Source organism: Eubalaena glacialis, chromosome 2 (assembly GCF_028564815.1).
Source record: "Eubalaena glacialis isolate mEubGla1 chromosome 2, mEubGla1.1.hap2.+ XY, whole genome shotgun sequence".
In the NCBI taxonomy this organism is placed as follows: Eukaryota; Metazoa; Chordata; class Mammalia; order Artiodactyla; family Balaenidae; genus Eubalaena; species Eubalaena glacialis.
In genome coordinates, this window is record NC_083717.1 from 68,050,273 (window position 1) to 68,061,136 (window position 10,864).

Here is a 10,864-nt window from a genome sequence, read left to right on the forward strand (position 1 = left end):
CCCCCAGCTTAGTCCCTGGAGAGAGAGAGGAAAGGCCCCCGGAGGCAGGGCCAGGGACCCCCTTTCTGTGTGTCACTGACCCCTTCTTAGTGTCCACTGAGGGCTCCCAGGAAGGAACAGCAGCGTTTGTCCTCTGGCTACAGAGAATCAGCCTCCTGATGCAGGATCGAGTGCTGGGGAAGCCCTCGTGCAGCCCCGGTCTCTCAAAATCCAACCTGCCACTAGCCCAGGCAGGGCCGGCATCAGCAGTGCACGTGAAGCTGGAATCTGACCCCTGGCGTTGGGCCTGGTCTCCATGGCAGCCGTGGATTTATAACCGGGGCCTCCACCCAGCTTGGCGGACTTTCGACTTGAAGCCGGGAGGAAGGGGAACAGCAAGGCGGTTCTGGGAGCAGCGAGCGCACGGGTGGCAGCCGGAGGCCCTGCGATGGTGAGTGAGGGTCTGTGTGGCCCTGTCAGGCTGTCCTGGGCTGGGGTGGCCTGGGGGCTTTTGTGGAGTCCCTCCATGACTGTTCTCCTCTCTCTGCTGCAGGCCAAGTTTCTTTCCCAGGACCAAATTAATGGTAAGTTTGGTTTGTTCTTTCATTAGCAACTCACAGCAAAATATGGGTCTCGTTAGGCAATTTGCTCTGCTCATTTTTTGTTAGTGGGAGGGAAGGAGGTTGGTGGGAGACCTGGGCCCACCCACAGGCAAGGGGCCGGCCGCCGCAGGGAAGGGCTGGGTTGGAGGTGCAGGTGGGGGGCAAAGCTTGGAGGTAAGAGATGTTGGTGTGACACTTGTCAGTGTGATTTACAGGAGGGAGTGATAGGAGAGGGAGCTCACTGGGTTTTCCTCCAGAACTTGATAGTTGGATTTGGGGAAGGAGAGGGAAAGGGGATGGACAGAGAGACACCGGCAACTGGCTGTGGCTGAGGACCCGACCAAAGGAGGGGGCTTTGTAACTGGCTGAGAAAGAGAAAAGAGCCCAGGTTTGCACTCTCAGGCAGGATGCTTCTATCCTCTGGGCCTCAGTCTCCCCATCTGTAAAGGGGGGAAGGTCAGCTTAGGTGGTCTCTGAGGTCCCTTCTGTCCTGACAGCAAGCCTGGTTTTGGTGTTTGGAGCACTTTGTTCCCGGAGTCCCCTGACCTGCTGGTCCTCAAGCAGGCTTCAGTTTCCCGCAGTGCATGGTTCTCTTTCCACAAGGCCAAGCCAACAGAGTTGGGTTACACAGAACTCAGGGGCCCAGACCTGGCTGGGGAGGCCCATCGGAGCTCAAGCAGGGAGATGAACTGAGGGTTACCTGGGCAGGGATTCCAGAGTTCTGGGTACCAGGAGCTTGGTCTATAAGGGAGAGTGGGTGGGTGGGTTGTAGGCACCTCCCCACAGACCCCTTGATATCCTTACCCCACGAGGGGGAACACAGCAGGGACTCTTAAAACACAAGGCCCAGGGCAGGGGCCTCTCTTGCCCAGGTCTCGAGGCAAGACTTGAGGAGTCTCGGGGCTGGAGTCCAGCTGTCAGCCTCAGCCTCTCCCCACCAACACCTGGCTCTGAGGCTCACTGACCCTCCCTCTGGGGCCTCTGAACCTCCCAGAAGCGAAGAAGGTAAGTTCCCCTTTGTATCCTAATGTCTGACACAAAGAAAGTGACCACAAACGTTAATGAATGAAAGACTGGAGTGGGAAGACCAGGGACCTTGGAGGCAGTGGACCTGGGGTCCAGTCACCTCTGAGCCTCAGTTGTCTCATCTGTGAAGTGGGGCTAATGACACTGCCTCACCAGGCTGCTGTGAGTGAGAGAGACAGCAGATGTCAGCCACGTGCCTGACACTGGGCCTGGGTGTCACCCAGACATACGCTGGGGCCAGCTTGCTCTTGCTATTGTGAGCCGGACGGTACGGTTTTAAGAAATTTGTGAGCTGGTTGTTAAAATCAGCCATTATTAAATAATGGAAGATGAAAGAATGCTCCAATCCCTCCATCTGTATAAACATTTTAAAAAGACATCTCTTGGGGCTTCCCTGGTGGCGCAGTGGTTAAGAATCTGCCTGCCAATGCAAGGGACATGGGTTTGGACCCTGGTCCGGGAAGATCCCACATGCCGCGGAGCAACTAAGCCTGTGCGCCACAACTACTGAGCCTGCGCTCTTGAGCCTGTGAGCCACAGCTACTGAGCCCGCGCGCCCAGAGCCCGTGCTCCATAACAAGAGAAGCCACCTTAATGAGAGGCCTGTGCACCGCAACAAACAGTAGCCCCCGCTCGCCACAACTAGAGAAAGCCCGCGTGCAGCAACAAAGACCCAATGCAGCCCAAAATAAATTTATATATATATAAAATAAAATCTCTTGCAGTCAATAGTGCTGAAGATTTGAAAGAGATTTCAGTTTAATGAATATAATTTGCACAAAGGCGAGAAATAGTTTAATAGTAGATCACTTATCAGGTAATGATAGTATAGTCATTGGGAAAAGAGTGGCATTCATTGGCATGCAGCCTACCTCACTTATGGTTAAATCAAAACTGTAGGTTGGCAATGGCTACAAGAGCTGTCAAAACTCACTGTGATAATCAATTGGCTAGATGGAATTTATAATCAAGAGTATATTTTATGATTTGTAAATTGTGTGCTGCACATCCTTAAGTCTATAAAACTTAAACTATGTACATATATCATCAGAGCCGGTTGTTACATTCCGAGCATACAACTGGTGTCACCCTAGGCCCTGGGGAGGATTCTTTCTTGCCTTGGGGTATTTGTATTTTCAAAGGGAAAACCTAAAGGGGATTTTTAATTCAATTTATTTAACCCAATTTGTTCTTTCATTCAACAGTTATGAGTCCTTTCTTTGTGCCAGCCCAGTTCTAGGCATAAAAAAATATAGCAGTGCACATAATAGCCCCAAATACCTGTGCTCACAGGGTTCACCTTGCAGGGATGGGGGGGACAACAAAGGAAAGTAGTAAAATAAACAGGATGTTGGATGGCCGGCTGGCCTATCAGAAGGACAGCCAGGCAGGGAGAGGAAGGAGGTGTGGAGGTCTCAGGGGGCGGGGCAGGGGGTGGAAGGAGAAGAGCCCTGTTGTTCCAGCGCAGGACTCCAAGTTCAGAGCCAGACTCTCAGGTATCTAAAGGGCAGGAAGACAGAACACATTTTATGTAACTGAGGAGATGGGCCCCCATTTGACCCTAGCCCTGCTGGTATCAGGGACCACGGGCCCCCGTGGTGCAGGGCACGGGGGTGGGGGGCAATGTGCCCCCCTGTAGAGCCTGGTGGATTCCAGGCCCCAAGAATGTGATGTCCCCACCTGGCCACTGTCGGAAGATGGTCAACTGTCATAGAATGAAGTCTCAGGAAGGCAGCGGGCCCACCCCTCGTGCCGAGGCAAACCAGACAGAAGAGAAGGTGGGGTGGCCAAGAGTGGTCCCCAGGAGGGGGAGGGGGAGGGGGAGAGCTGAGTTTAAGCCCTGCACACATGGTGGCCCTCTCTCTCTGCCCCCATCCCCACTGGCACTGGGCCTTCTTGGAGGGAATTAGGTTTTGCAGGAACCAAAGGTGGGGTTAGGCCAGGCTCTGGCCCTGCTTCCCCTGGGCCACTCCAGCCCCTGCCACCAGGTCCTGTTGGTGGTCTGCCCCTCCGAAGCTCAGGCTCTGGAAAGTTCTGAAAGGGTGGAAGGTTCCCATTCAACCTCTCCACAGGCACAAAAGCAGCTAATTGTCTCTAAACCCCACTGCCTGGCCTGCCTTTGATTAGCAGCCTCCCTGAAATCCTCCGCTGCCAGGAGAGGCCTTAAGGAGGGACCATGAAAGGGCCCTAGGCCCGGGCTTCCTTTTGCCGTCTCTCCTGTTCTGCTGCCCTCTGGTGGCTTCTGCCCGGGAGTGGAGATCCAGTGTGGCCTCCGGGGCAGAGCAGGCTGCCCACTGCGAGTCCTCTGCTGCTCCAGCCTTCCTTGCCCCATCTGCACCATGGGAACAACAAAGGTACCACCCCACAGGGTCACAGTGAGGATTACACAAGGGCCTGGGGGGCAAGTGCTAGTAGCGGGAGCGGCGGTTGCTGGTTTTGTTATTATCAGCTCAGGAGCCACTGGTCTAGGCCTCTGAGGAACCAGCTGGGTGTGGGAAGCGGGAGAGCAGGGTGCTGAGGACAGCGCAGGGCCCTGCACGTTCCCAAGCGGGGCTCAAGCAGGAGCTCTACCCGGTGGGCCCCAGGGACTGGACGAGAGGGGAGTCTTGACCAATTCTGATGAGAGCCCTACCCCCAGCCCGTGGTCAGAACCTCTGTGAGGGGCTCCTGATCTTCCCAAGCTCACGGCTGGCCTCACTGTGCCTCCAGGGCCTGGGGGTCGGGGGAGATGCAGGTGGGCGTCGGTTCTGCTGGGCCTGGGGGGCTGTGGATCTGGAGGCTACTTCGCCCCCAGCAGGGGAGAGAGGGTTTGGGGAGAGCAGCAAGCAGGATCTCAGCAGAGCCTGGGAGGACTTCCTGGCAGCGCCTCTTGAAGTCTTGAAGTGGGCCAGGGCCTGTGTCAGAGAGCAGCTTGAGAGTTCAGCAGCCTGGAGGCCGGCGGCTGGAGCAGTAGACTCAGAGGTGCCCACAGTTGTGATTATTGTTATCACATATGAGAGCCTCTCTGCCAGGCCTGCCCAGAGGGGATTTCTGGTCCTTCCCAGAAAGGAAGACCAGTAGCCCTGAGGCATTATTGTCCCTGTTTCCCACATAAGCTGTCTTTGCCAAGGTCCCCTGGGAGTCTGGTGCCCTGCTGTGGGCTCCTGGTCTCCCTGGGCTGGCCCTGGAGGGTGACAGAGCGCTTTCATCTGGTTTTAGTCGACTGAGGAAGGGAGCAGGGAGGGCGAGAGGGAGGACGCAGAAGGGAAGTCAGGAGGGGGAGGGGAGAGGGTTGGCAGATGAAACAGGACACCTAGTTAAATGTAAATTTCAGATAAATAACAAATACCTTTATAAGTATATCCCATGCAAAACTTGGGATCGACTTGAACAACGAATACATTTTTTAGAATATCTGAAATTCGGTTTACCCTGGCAGCCCTGGACTTTTCTTTGCTGTCTGGCCACTCTAGGAGGGGAAGAGGAGAGGGGAGCAGGCAAAAGGAAGGGGAGGGGCAGAAAGAGGGGGAGAGGACGGAGAAGCGGGGTGGAGGGTGAAAGAGGGCTCCTGATTCTCCCTTCTGGGCTTTGGCAGAGTACAAGGAATGCTTCTCCCTGTACGACAAGCAGCAGCGGGGGAAGATTAAAGCCACTGACCTCCTGATGGTGATGAGGTGCCTGGGGGCCAGCCCGACGCCGGGGGAGGTGCAGCGGCACCTGCAGACTCACAGGATAGGTGAGTGGGCTGGGCCCGGCCAGTTGCCAGGGAAGGAGGAGTCTGGGCTGAGGGTGGGCTCTGAGCCCCACAGCTGTGGTCCTGGGGAGGGCCCGGCAGGCAGGTGCAGATGATCGGGGTGTAAACAGCTCAGAAGTTTGAGGGGTAGGTTGTAGCTGGAGCTCACCGGCTGGGTGCTGTGGAGGCACCTGGCCAAGTGTGCTGTGTATCACTCGGGCTTCCTTGAATCCTCCCAGCAACCGGTGACACCCCCATCCCAGAGGACCAAGGATCTAGGCATTCCAACAAGGTTATCACACACCTGCAGTCCAGACGGTGCTAAGTGATCCCAACGTTGTTTTGATAGAACGATGTCCCTTTACTATTTGTCATGTGCTTAGTTCAACAACCCAGTGAAGGAGGCACTATCCTAATCCGGGTTTTACAGACAAAGATCAAGATTCAGAGCCCATTAGGTAACTTCCCCAAGTGCTTACGCCAATGGTGGAATCAGGCTTGGAACCCAATTCTGATCTCCAAGTGGTTCTCTGGTGATGCGATTATGGGTGATTTTCATTCCCCTTGTTGTTTCCTCTGTTTATGACAATGGAAACATATGGGACTTTTCATAACCAAAAACAAGTTTTGTTGTTGTTGCTGGTGGTGGGTTTTTATTTTTTAAAGAAAAAGAGGGAGGGATGGCAGAGGCCAGGATGGCTGTTTGCATTGGTGGCTGGACACTCAGGAAGGAAAGAGAAGGGTGGCCTGGAAAGAACACTTGATCAAGAGCCCATCTGGACCTCAGTTTCCTCATCTCTCAGATGGGTTCCCACCATCTGCTAGCATTATCCTGAGGTCCCATCCGAGGGTGCCTGAAGTAGCACTGGGAGCCCGTCCTGAGTACAGCCTGGGCCTGGGGGTTGGGTCTCTGAAGGCCTCAAGCCCGGTGATGGGGCGCTCAGCCACTGAGATCCACTGCTTCCATCTCCGAAGGGGTGGTGGTTTCCTCTGGTTTCTGTCTCCTGCAAACAGGAAGCTGTGGTCAGGGGAAGTTCTGACTTCCTGCAGTTGTAGCCCAGCCAGGGCCTGGGCGGAGGTCCCCAGGCATGCCTGGAGGAGGGGTGTGGGCTGGGGGGACTGGGGTGGAGGCTGCAGTGAGGTGAACAGCCTGGGTGGGACAGAGGCTTGAGGCCCCAGGTGCGGGTCATCTGTCCATCTTTGTAGATGTGTTACAGTGGCTGCCAAAAGGGGAGACAGACACGTTGGTGCACTTCCCTCCAGTTCAGGGCAGGAGAGAAGCATCCAGAAGGGGGTAGAGGAGGCAGTGCTTCATCCTGGTCCTGCCACTGCTTTGAGGTGACTCTACGCTCTGAGCTTCTGTCTCCTTAGTGGGCAAAATGCGATGATAACCAGTCACTAAGGGGCTGTTGGGAGGATTAAATGAGGCATATCCATGGTGGGAGCTCAGCAGGACAGGCTGCATCCTCTTCCCCATGACCACTGCCTCCAGCATGGTGCTTCCTGAGTTAGGTGGCCCTTGAGCTGGCCATGAAGGCAGGAAGCCAGCTGCCTTTCCCTCCCTGCTCACTCTGCTGTGTTTGGGGGTCTCCTAGACAGAAACGGAGAGCTGGATTTCTCTACTTTCCTGACCATTATGCACATGCAAATAAAACAAGAGGACCCAGAGAAGGAAATTCTTTTGGCCATGTTGATGGCAGACAAGGAGAAGAAAGGCTACCTCATGGCGTCTGAACTGCGGTCAAAACTCATGAAACTGGGAGAGAAGCTCACCCACAAAGAAGGTAATGGCCTGGGTCCCTCTTTCCCAACAGCAGGAGGTGATTAAGGGGTCAGGGGAAGGACACCAAAGCCCAATCCATGCCACCTGGGTTATGTAGGCACTGCATTTGATGGATGCCCCAGAAGGTTGTCACTAGATGTTGAGCTTGGTGAACTCTGGATTGGATCCCAGAAAAGAAATAGGGACCCTGTGGGTGGCAGGAGAAATTAGCCAGGGCGAAGGGACAGCTTGGGGAAACCCAGTTATGATCTACTTGGGCATTGCACTGTGTTCTAAACTTTCACTGTGGGCCTTCATTTAGTGATTATGACATCTCTGGGAGCACTAGTGCCCCCTCATACTGATTAAACAGGTACAGTGAGTGGCTTGTGAGTAACAGAGCTGGGAGCTACATGCAGGTCTATTAGACACTCGGACCCCCGCCCCCCAGCCCCTCTCAGGCTCTTTTCTCTCACCACAGCTGTCTTCTGAAGCTGCTACTGCTGCCAAGTTTCTAAATTGAGATGTTACTTTGCTCCCTTTCCTCACGACTCAGCCAGCTCTAAGAGCTTTTCCAGAAGGGGTGTCCATGGTGGTCTTTGACTCCTACCTTCCCTGCCTTCCTACCTCAGAGAGGATGAGAGGCTTGGGTCTTCTAGGAAAGCCCAATGTCCATGGTAAGGGCGACCCCAATGTTGGGCCCTTTGCAGGTGTTCTCCCAGCCTGCCTGGTGGGCCCCTCGGTCCAGCCACGGCAGCCATGCCAGGTCGCCGCCAGAGTCCACACCCAGCAACCCCAGAGGCTGGGATTTCTAGTTAGGCCGCTGGGCCACTGCCTATGACTGAGGCAGGAGGAAAAAGGCTTCAATAGTGATGGGCCTTTAGCCTTTGGTTAAATCACAACAAACAGACTTGAATCCTGGCTCCCCCTCATTCTGGGGGACCTCAGGTGAGTTTCTTAACCTCTCTCACCCTCCTCAGTTTCCTCGTTGGGAAATGAGGTTACAATAGACAATCCCTCAGGTCCCTCCAAGAGCTAACATTCTATAAAGCAGTCTGCTGAGATTTTATCTGCAGTCACAAAGGCACAGCGCAAAGCATGTAAAAATAGCTCTACAGAAGGCAGATGGAGCTTCCCCCGCTTTTTCAGGCCAGCAGCTATCACGATCTCGTCTTTCATTGTGGCTGTTTTAATGTGAACAGGGAAACACGGGCTCTCCTTCCCTCCCCGGCTCTGAGGACACTGCTTGGCCTTTTATGTACCAAGTGGAGTGTTAGCAGAGGGCCAGCAGGGGCCTTAATTCTTATGGTTAATGATCTCTGTCTAAAGAAATACCATGGCCCCCAAACTCAAACATATCTCTCATTTGTTTAACCAGTAAAGAAACATTTCAAAGAAACTGACAATGTCTTCCAGACAGAGAATGATGTCCCTTCCTCTGGCTGTGGGAGAAGGAAAGATGGTACTAGAAGTAAGACTCCTTTACCCTCAGTGATTGAAAGAAAAGCTTCAGTTTTACTACAGAAGCATCCTTGGAGCTGCTGAGATGGCTGGGAGGGAGGCCTCCTTTGAGACCTGGTTCTTTGTGGGTTCACAGGGAACCGCCGTTCTACCCAGAAGGCATCATCAGACTCCAGCTGCCCTTCTTCTGGACAGTTGGAGGCTGCAGTGGTTGGTGTTAGACCTGTCCATTGGGACGGTTTTAGCCAAGTGGTTGATGGTAGACGCATCTCTATGAAATAAGATAAATTACAGTCTCAACATTCTGAAAATACTCAGAACTACTATCAGCTTTAGCACAGAGCACAGTAATTACATTTTTGGAGGAGGATGGTTAAGCAGGAAGTCACAGGATATTTTCTAACAACTACCCAGGATTATGTTGGGGACGCCTATGGCCGGGGAAGTTAACACAAAGCAGTGAGATAGTTTTGTAAGAGGGTGAGGATGGTCCGGAGAAGCCACCGTGGAAAAATGTAAGCTGAAATGGCTCTTCTTGTGAACTCCTGGGACAAGCTAGTATTTTGTCCCAGGGATCCAGAACCAGTAAATGTAGGGTTTTCGTTTTTGTTTTTTCTTTTTTTGAGCAACATTAGAGAACAATGGCAGTTTTTTGTAGGCTTTGAGCTTAGACACAGCTGAATATATTTTCTCTTATGCTACCCCACCCCCGAAACGCACACTTTTTAAAAGAGGTGATGGTGGCAGGTACCACTTGTCACCGAGCCCCCTTGGGGTGGGGGGTGTCAAGTTGGAAGGCAGACTGGCAGGTCAGGGGCAGGCCAAAGACTGGGCTGGGGGGCCCGGGATGGAGCTGCAGAGGGTGTCTGTTCTGCAGGGGGCTGAGAGGGTGGGCTGTAGAAGGTAAAATTCATGCCAAAGCTTTCTGGAAATACTGGCACAGGGGTCAGACATCTTCTGAAGGGGGAAAAAAAAAAGCACAAGGTGGTTTCAGTGACTGAATCCTTACCAGTACACCCCTACCCTGGCCCCTGCAGAAAGCCTGATGAACTCAAAATTGGATACATGGTCTCCAAGGGGTAGGGGGTGGGTTGTCCTGTTCCCTCCACTGGTTTATTTCCTTATCTACGGGAACAGTCAATTAGATGCTCAGGGAAGACCTCCAGGGAGTCCCAACCCCCAACTGGATGTCCTATAACGTAACACTAAAGCCAAACTGAAAAATTAATGTGATTTATTGCAGTGGATGATCTTTTCAGGGAAGCAGATATTGAACCTAATGGCAAAGTGAAGTATGACGAATTTATCCACAAGATCACCATTCCTGTGCAGGACTACTGAATGAGGAGAAGGCAAGAGAGCCTCCCCTGGGCTGGAAAACTCAGACCGATGAATTTTTAAAAAGAAAAGTGTTCCTTTCACTTGCGGGAGATGGCAAACACAGCAAGATGACATACCTGACCGCAGCAGAGGGTAACTTAGCAAGGAAACAAAACGATTTCAGCTACAGTATTAGCATGTCTTTAATAAAAGATTTTTACTGATTTTAATAACTACCATCAGTCTAGCCCTTTACATCATGGAACGAGCCTATGGTTGGGCCAGGGTTCCAGTCCTGACTCTGCCACTTCCGAGTCAGATGACTTTGGGCAAATCATTTCACCCCTCAAAGCCTTAGGATCCTCACTGAGGTTGGATTCCTACTTCTTACCTCATGGAGCCTGTTGAGAATGGGCTTCAAAAGGCCTTTGCAAATTGTAGAGCACTGTGTAATCCTGGGTTGCCATGGTCGTGCTTCTCCTAAAAAGGTAAATTTACTGAAAGACTAATATTCTGTATTTGGGTGCTAGAATCATCTTCCGCATTTCCAAGATAAAGCTAGCTGCGAAACAGCAACAAGCAGAGAGCTCAAACTATGGCAACAGTTCTTGCAGCACCACAGGGTCACATACAAATTCTCATTCCCAGTGCATACTAATGTAGTTCAGGATATTCATTCATAAACAGGATAAAAAACAGGTTTAAAACAAGGCAGCATCAGCTAAACCCTGGGAAGAGTGATCTGACTACACCCCAAACCAAAGGAAACCAGATGTGACGAGCTGCATTCACTGAGGCCTTGCAGAGCTTGAGCAGACCTGTTATGATGCTTGTGTCAGAATTTTGAGCTCCTCCCTGACCCATTATCAGAGAGGTTCATGGGACTAGGATGGTCTGCTCAAGTGGGCCAAATTGATAATGGCTTCAAGCCATTTCCTCAGGACTAATGGAAAGTAATAAGGGGATGGAACAGGCCACAGCCATGACCCAGCGAGAGCCCTG

At 52.6% G+C, this 10,864-nt stretch overlaps 1 protein-coding gene across 1 annotated transcript; it reads left to right on the forward strand.

Annotated features, from left to right (window-relative positions):
* The first annotated feature begins 306 nt into the window (after nt 1–306).
* On the forward strand, nt 307–10,095 carry CALML4 (calmodulin like 4). Its single transcript, XM_061181967.1, has 5 exons — nt 307–430; nt 533–563; nt 5,182–5,322; nt 6,915–7,103; nt 9,786–10,095. The coding sequence occupies exons 1-5, from the start codon at nt 428–430 to the stop codon at nt 9,881–9,883; spliced, it is 462 nt and encodes a 153-aa protein (XP_061037950.1). The 5' UTR covers nt 307–427; the 3' UTR covers nt 9,884–10,095.
* Nucleotides 10,096–10,864: the final 769 nt, after the last annotated feature.

Coding starts and splice junctions, on each gene's coding strand:
- CALML4 (XM_061181967.1), top strand. Junction 564..5,181: donor TTCCCAGGACCAAATTAATG/GTAAGTTTGGTT, acceptor GGGCTTTGGCAG/AGTACAAGGAATGCTTCTCC. Junction 7,104..9,785: donor GAAGCTCACCCACAAAGAAG/GTAATGGCCTGG, acceptor GATTTATTGCAG/TGGATGATCTTTTCAGGGAA.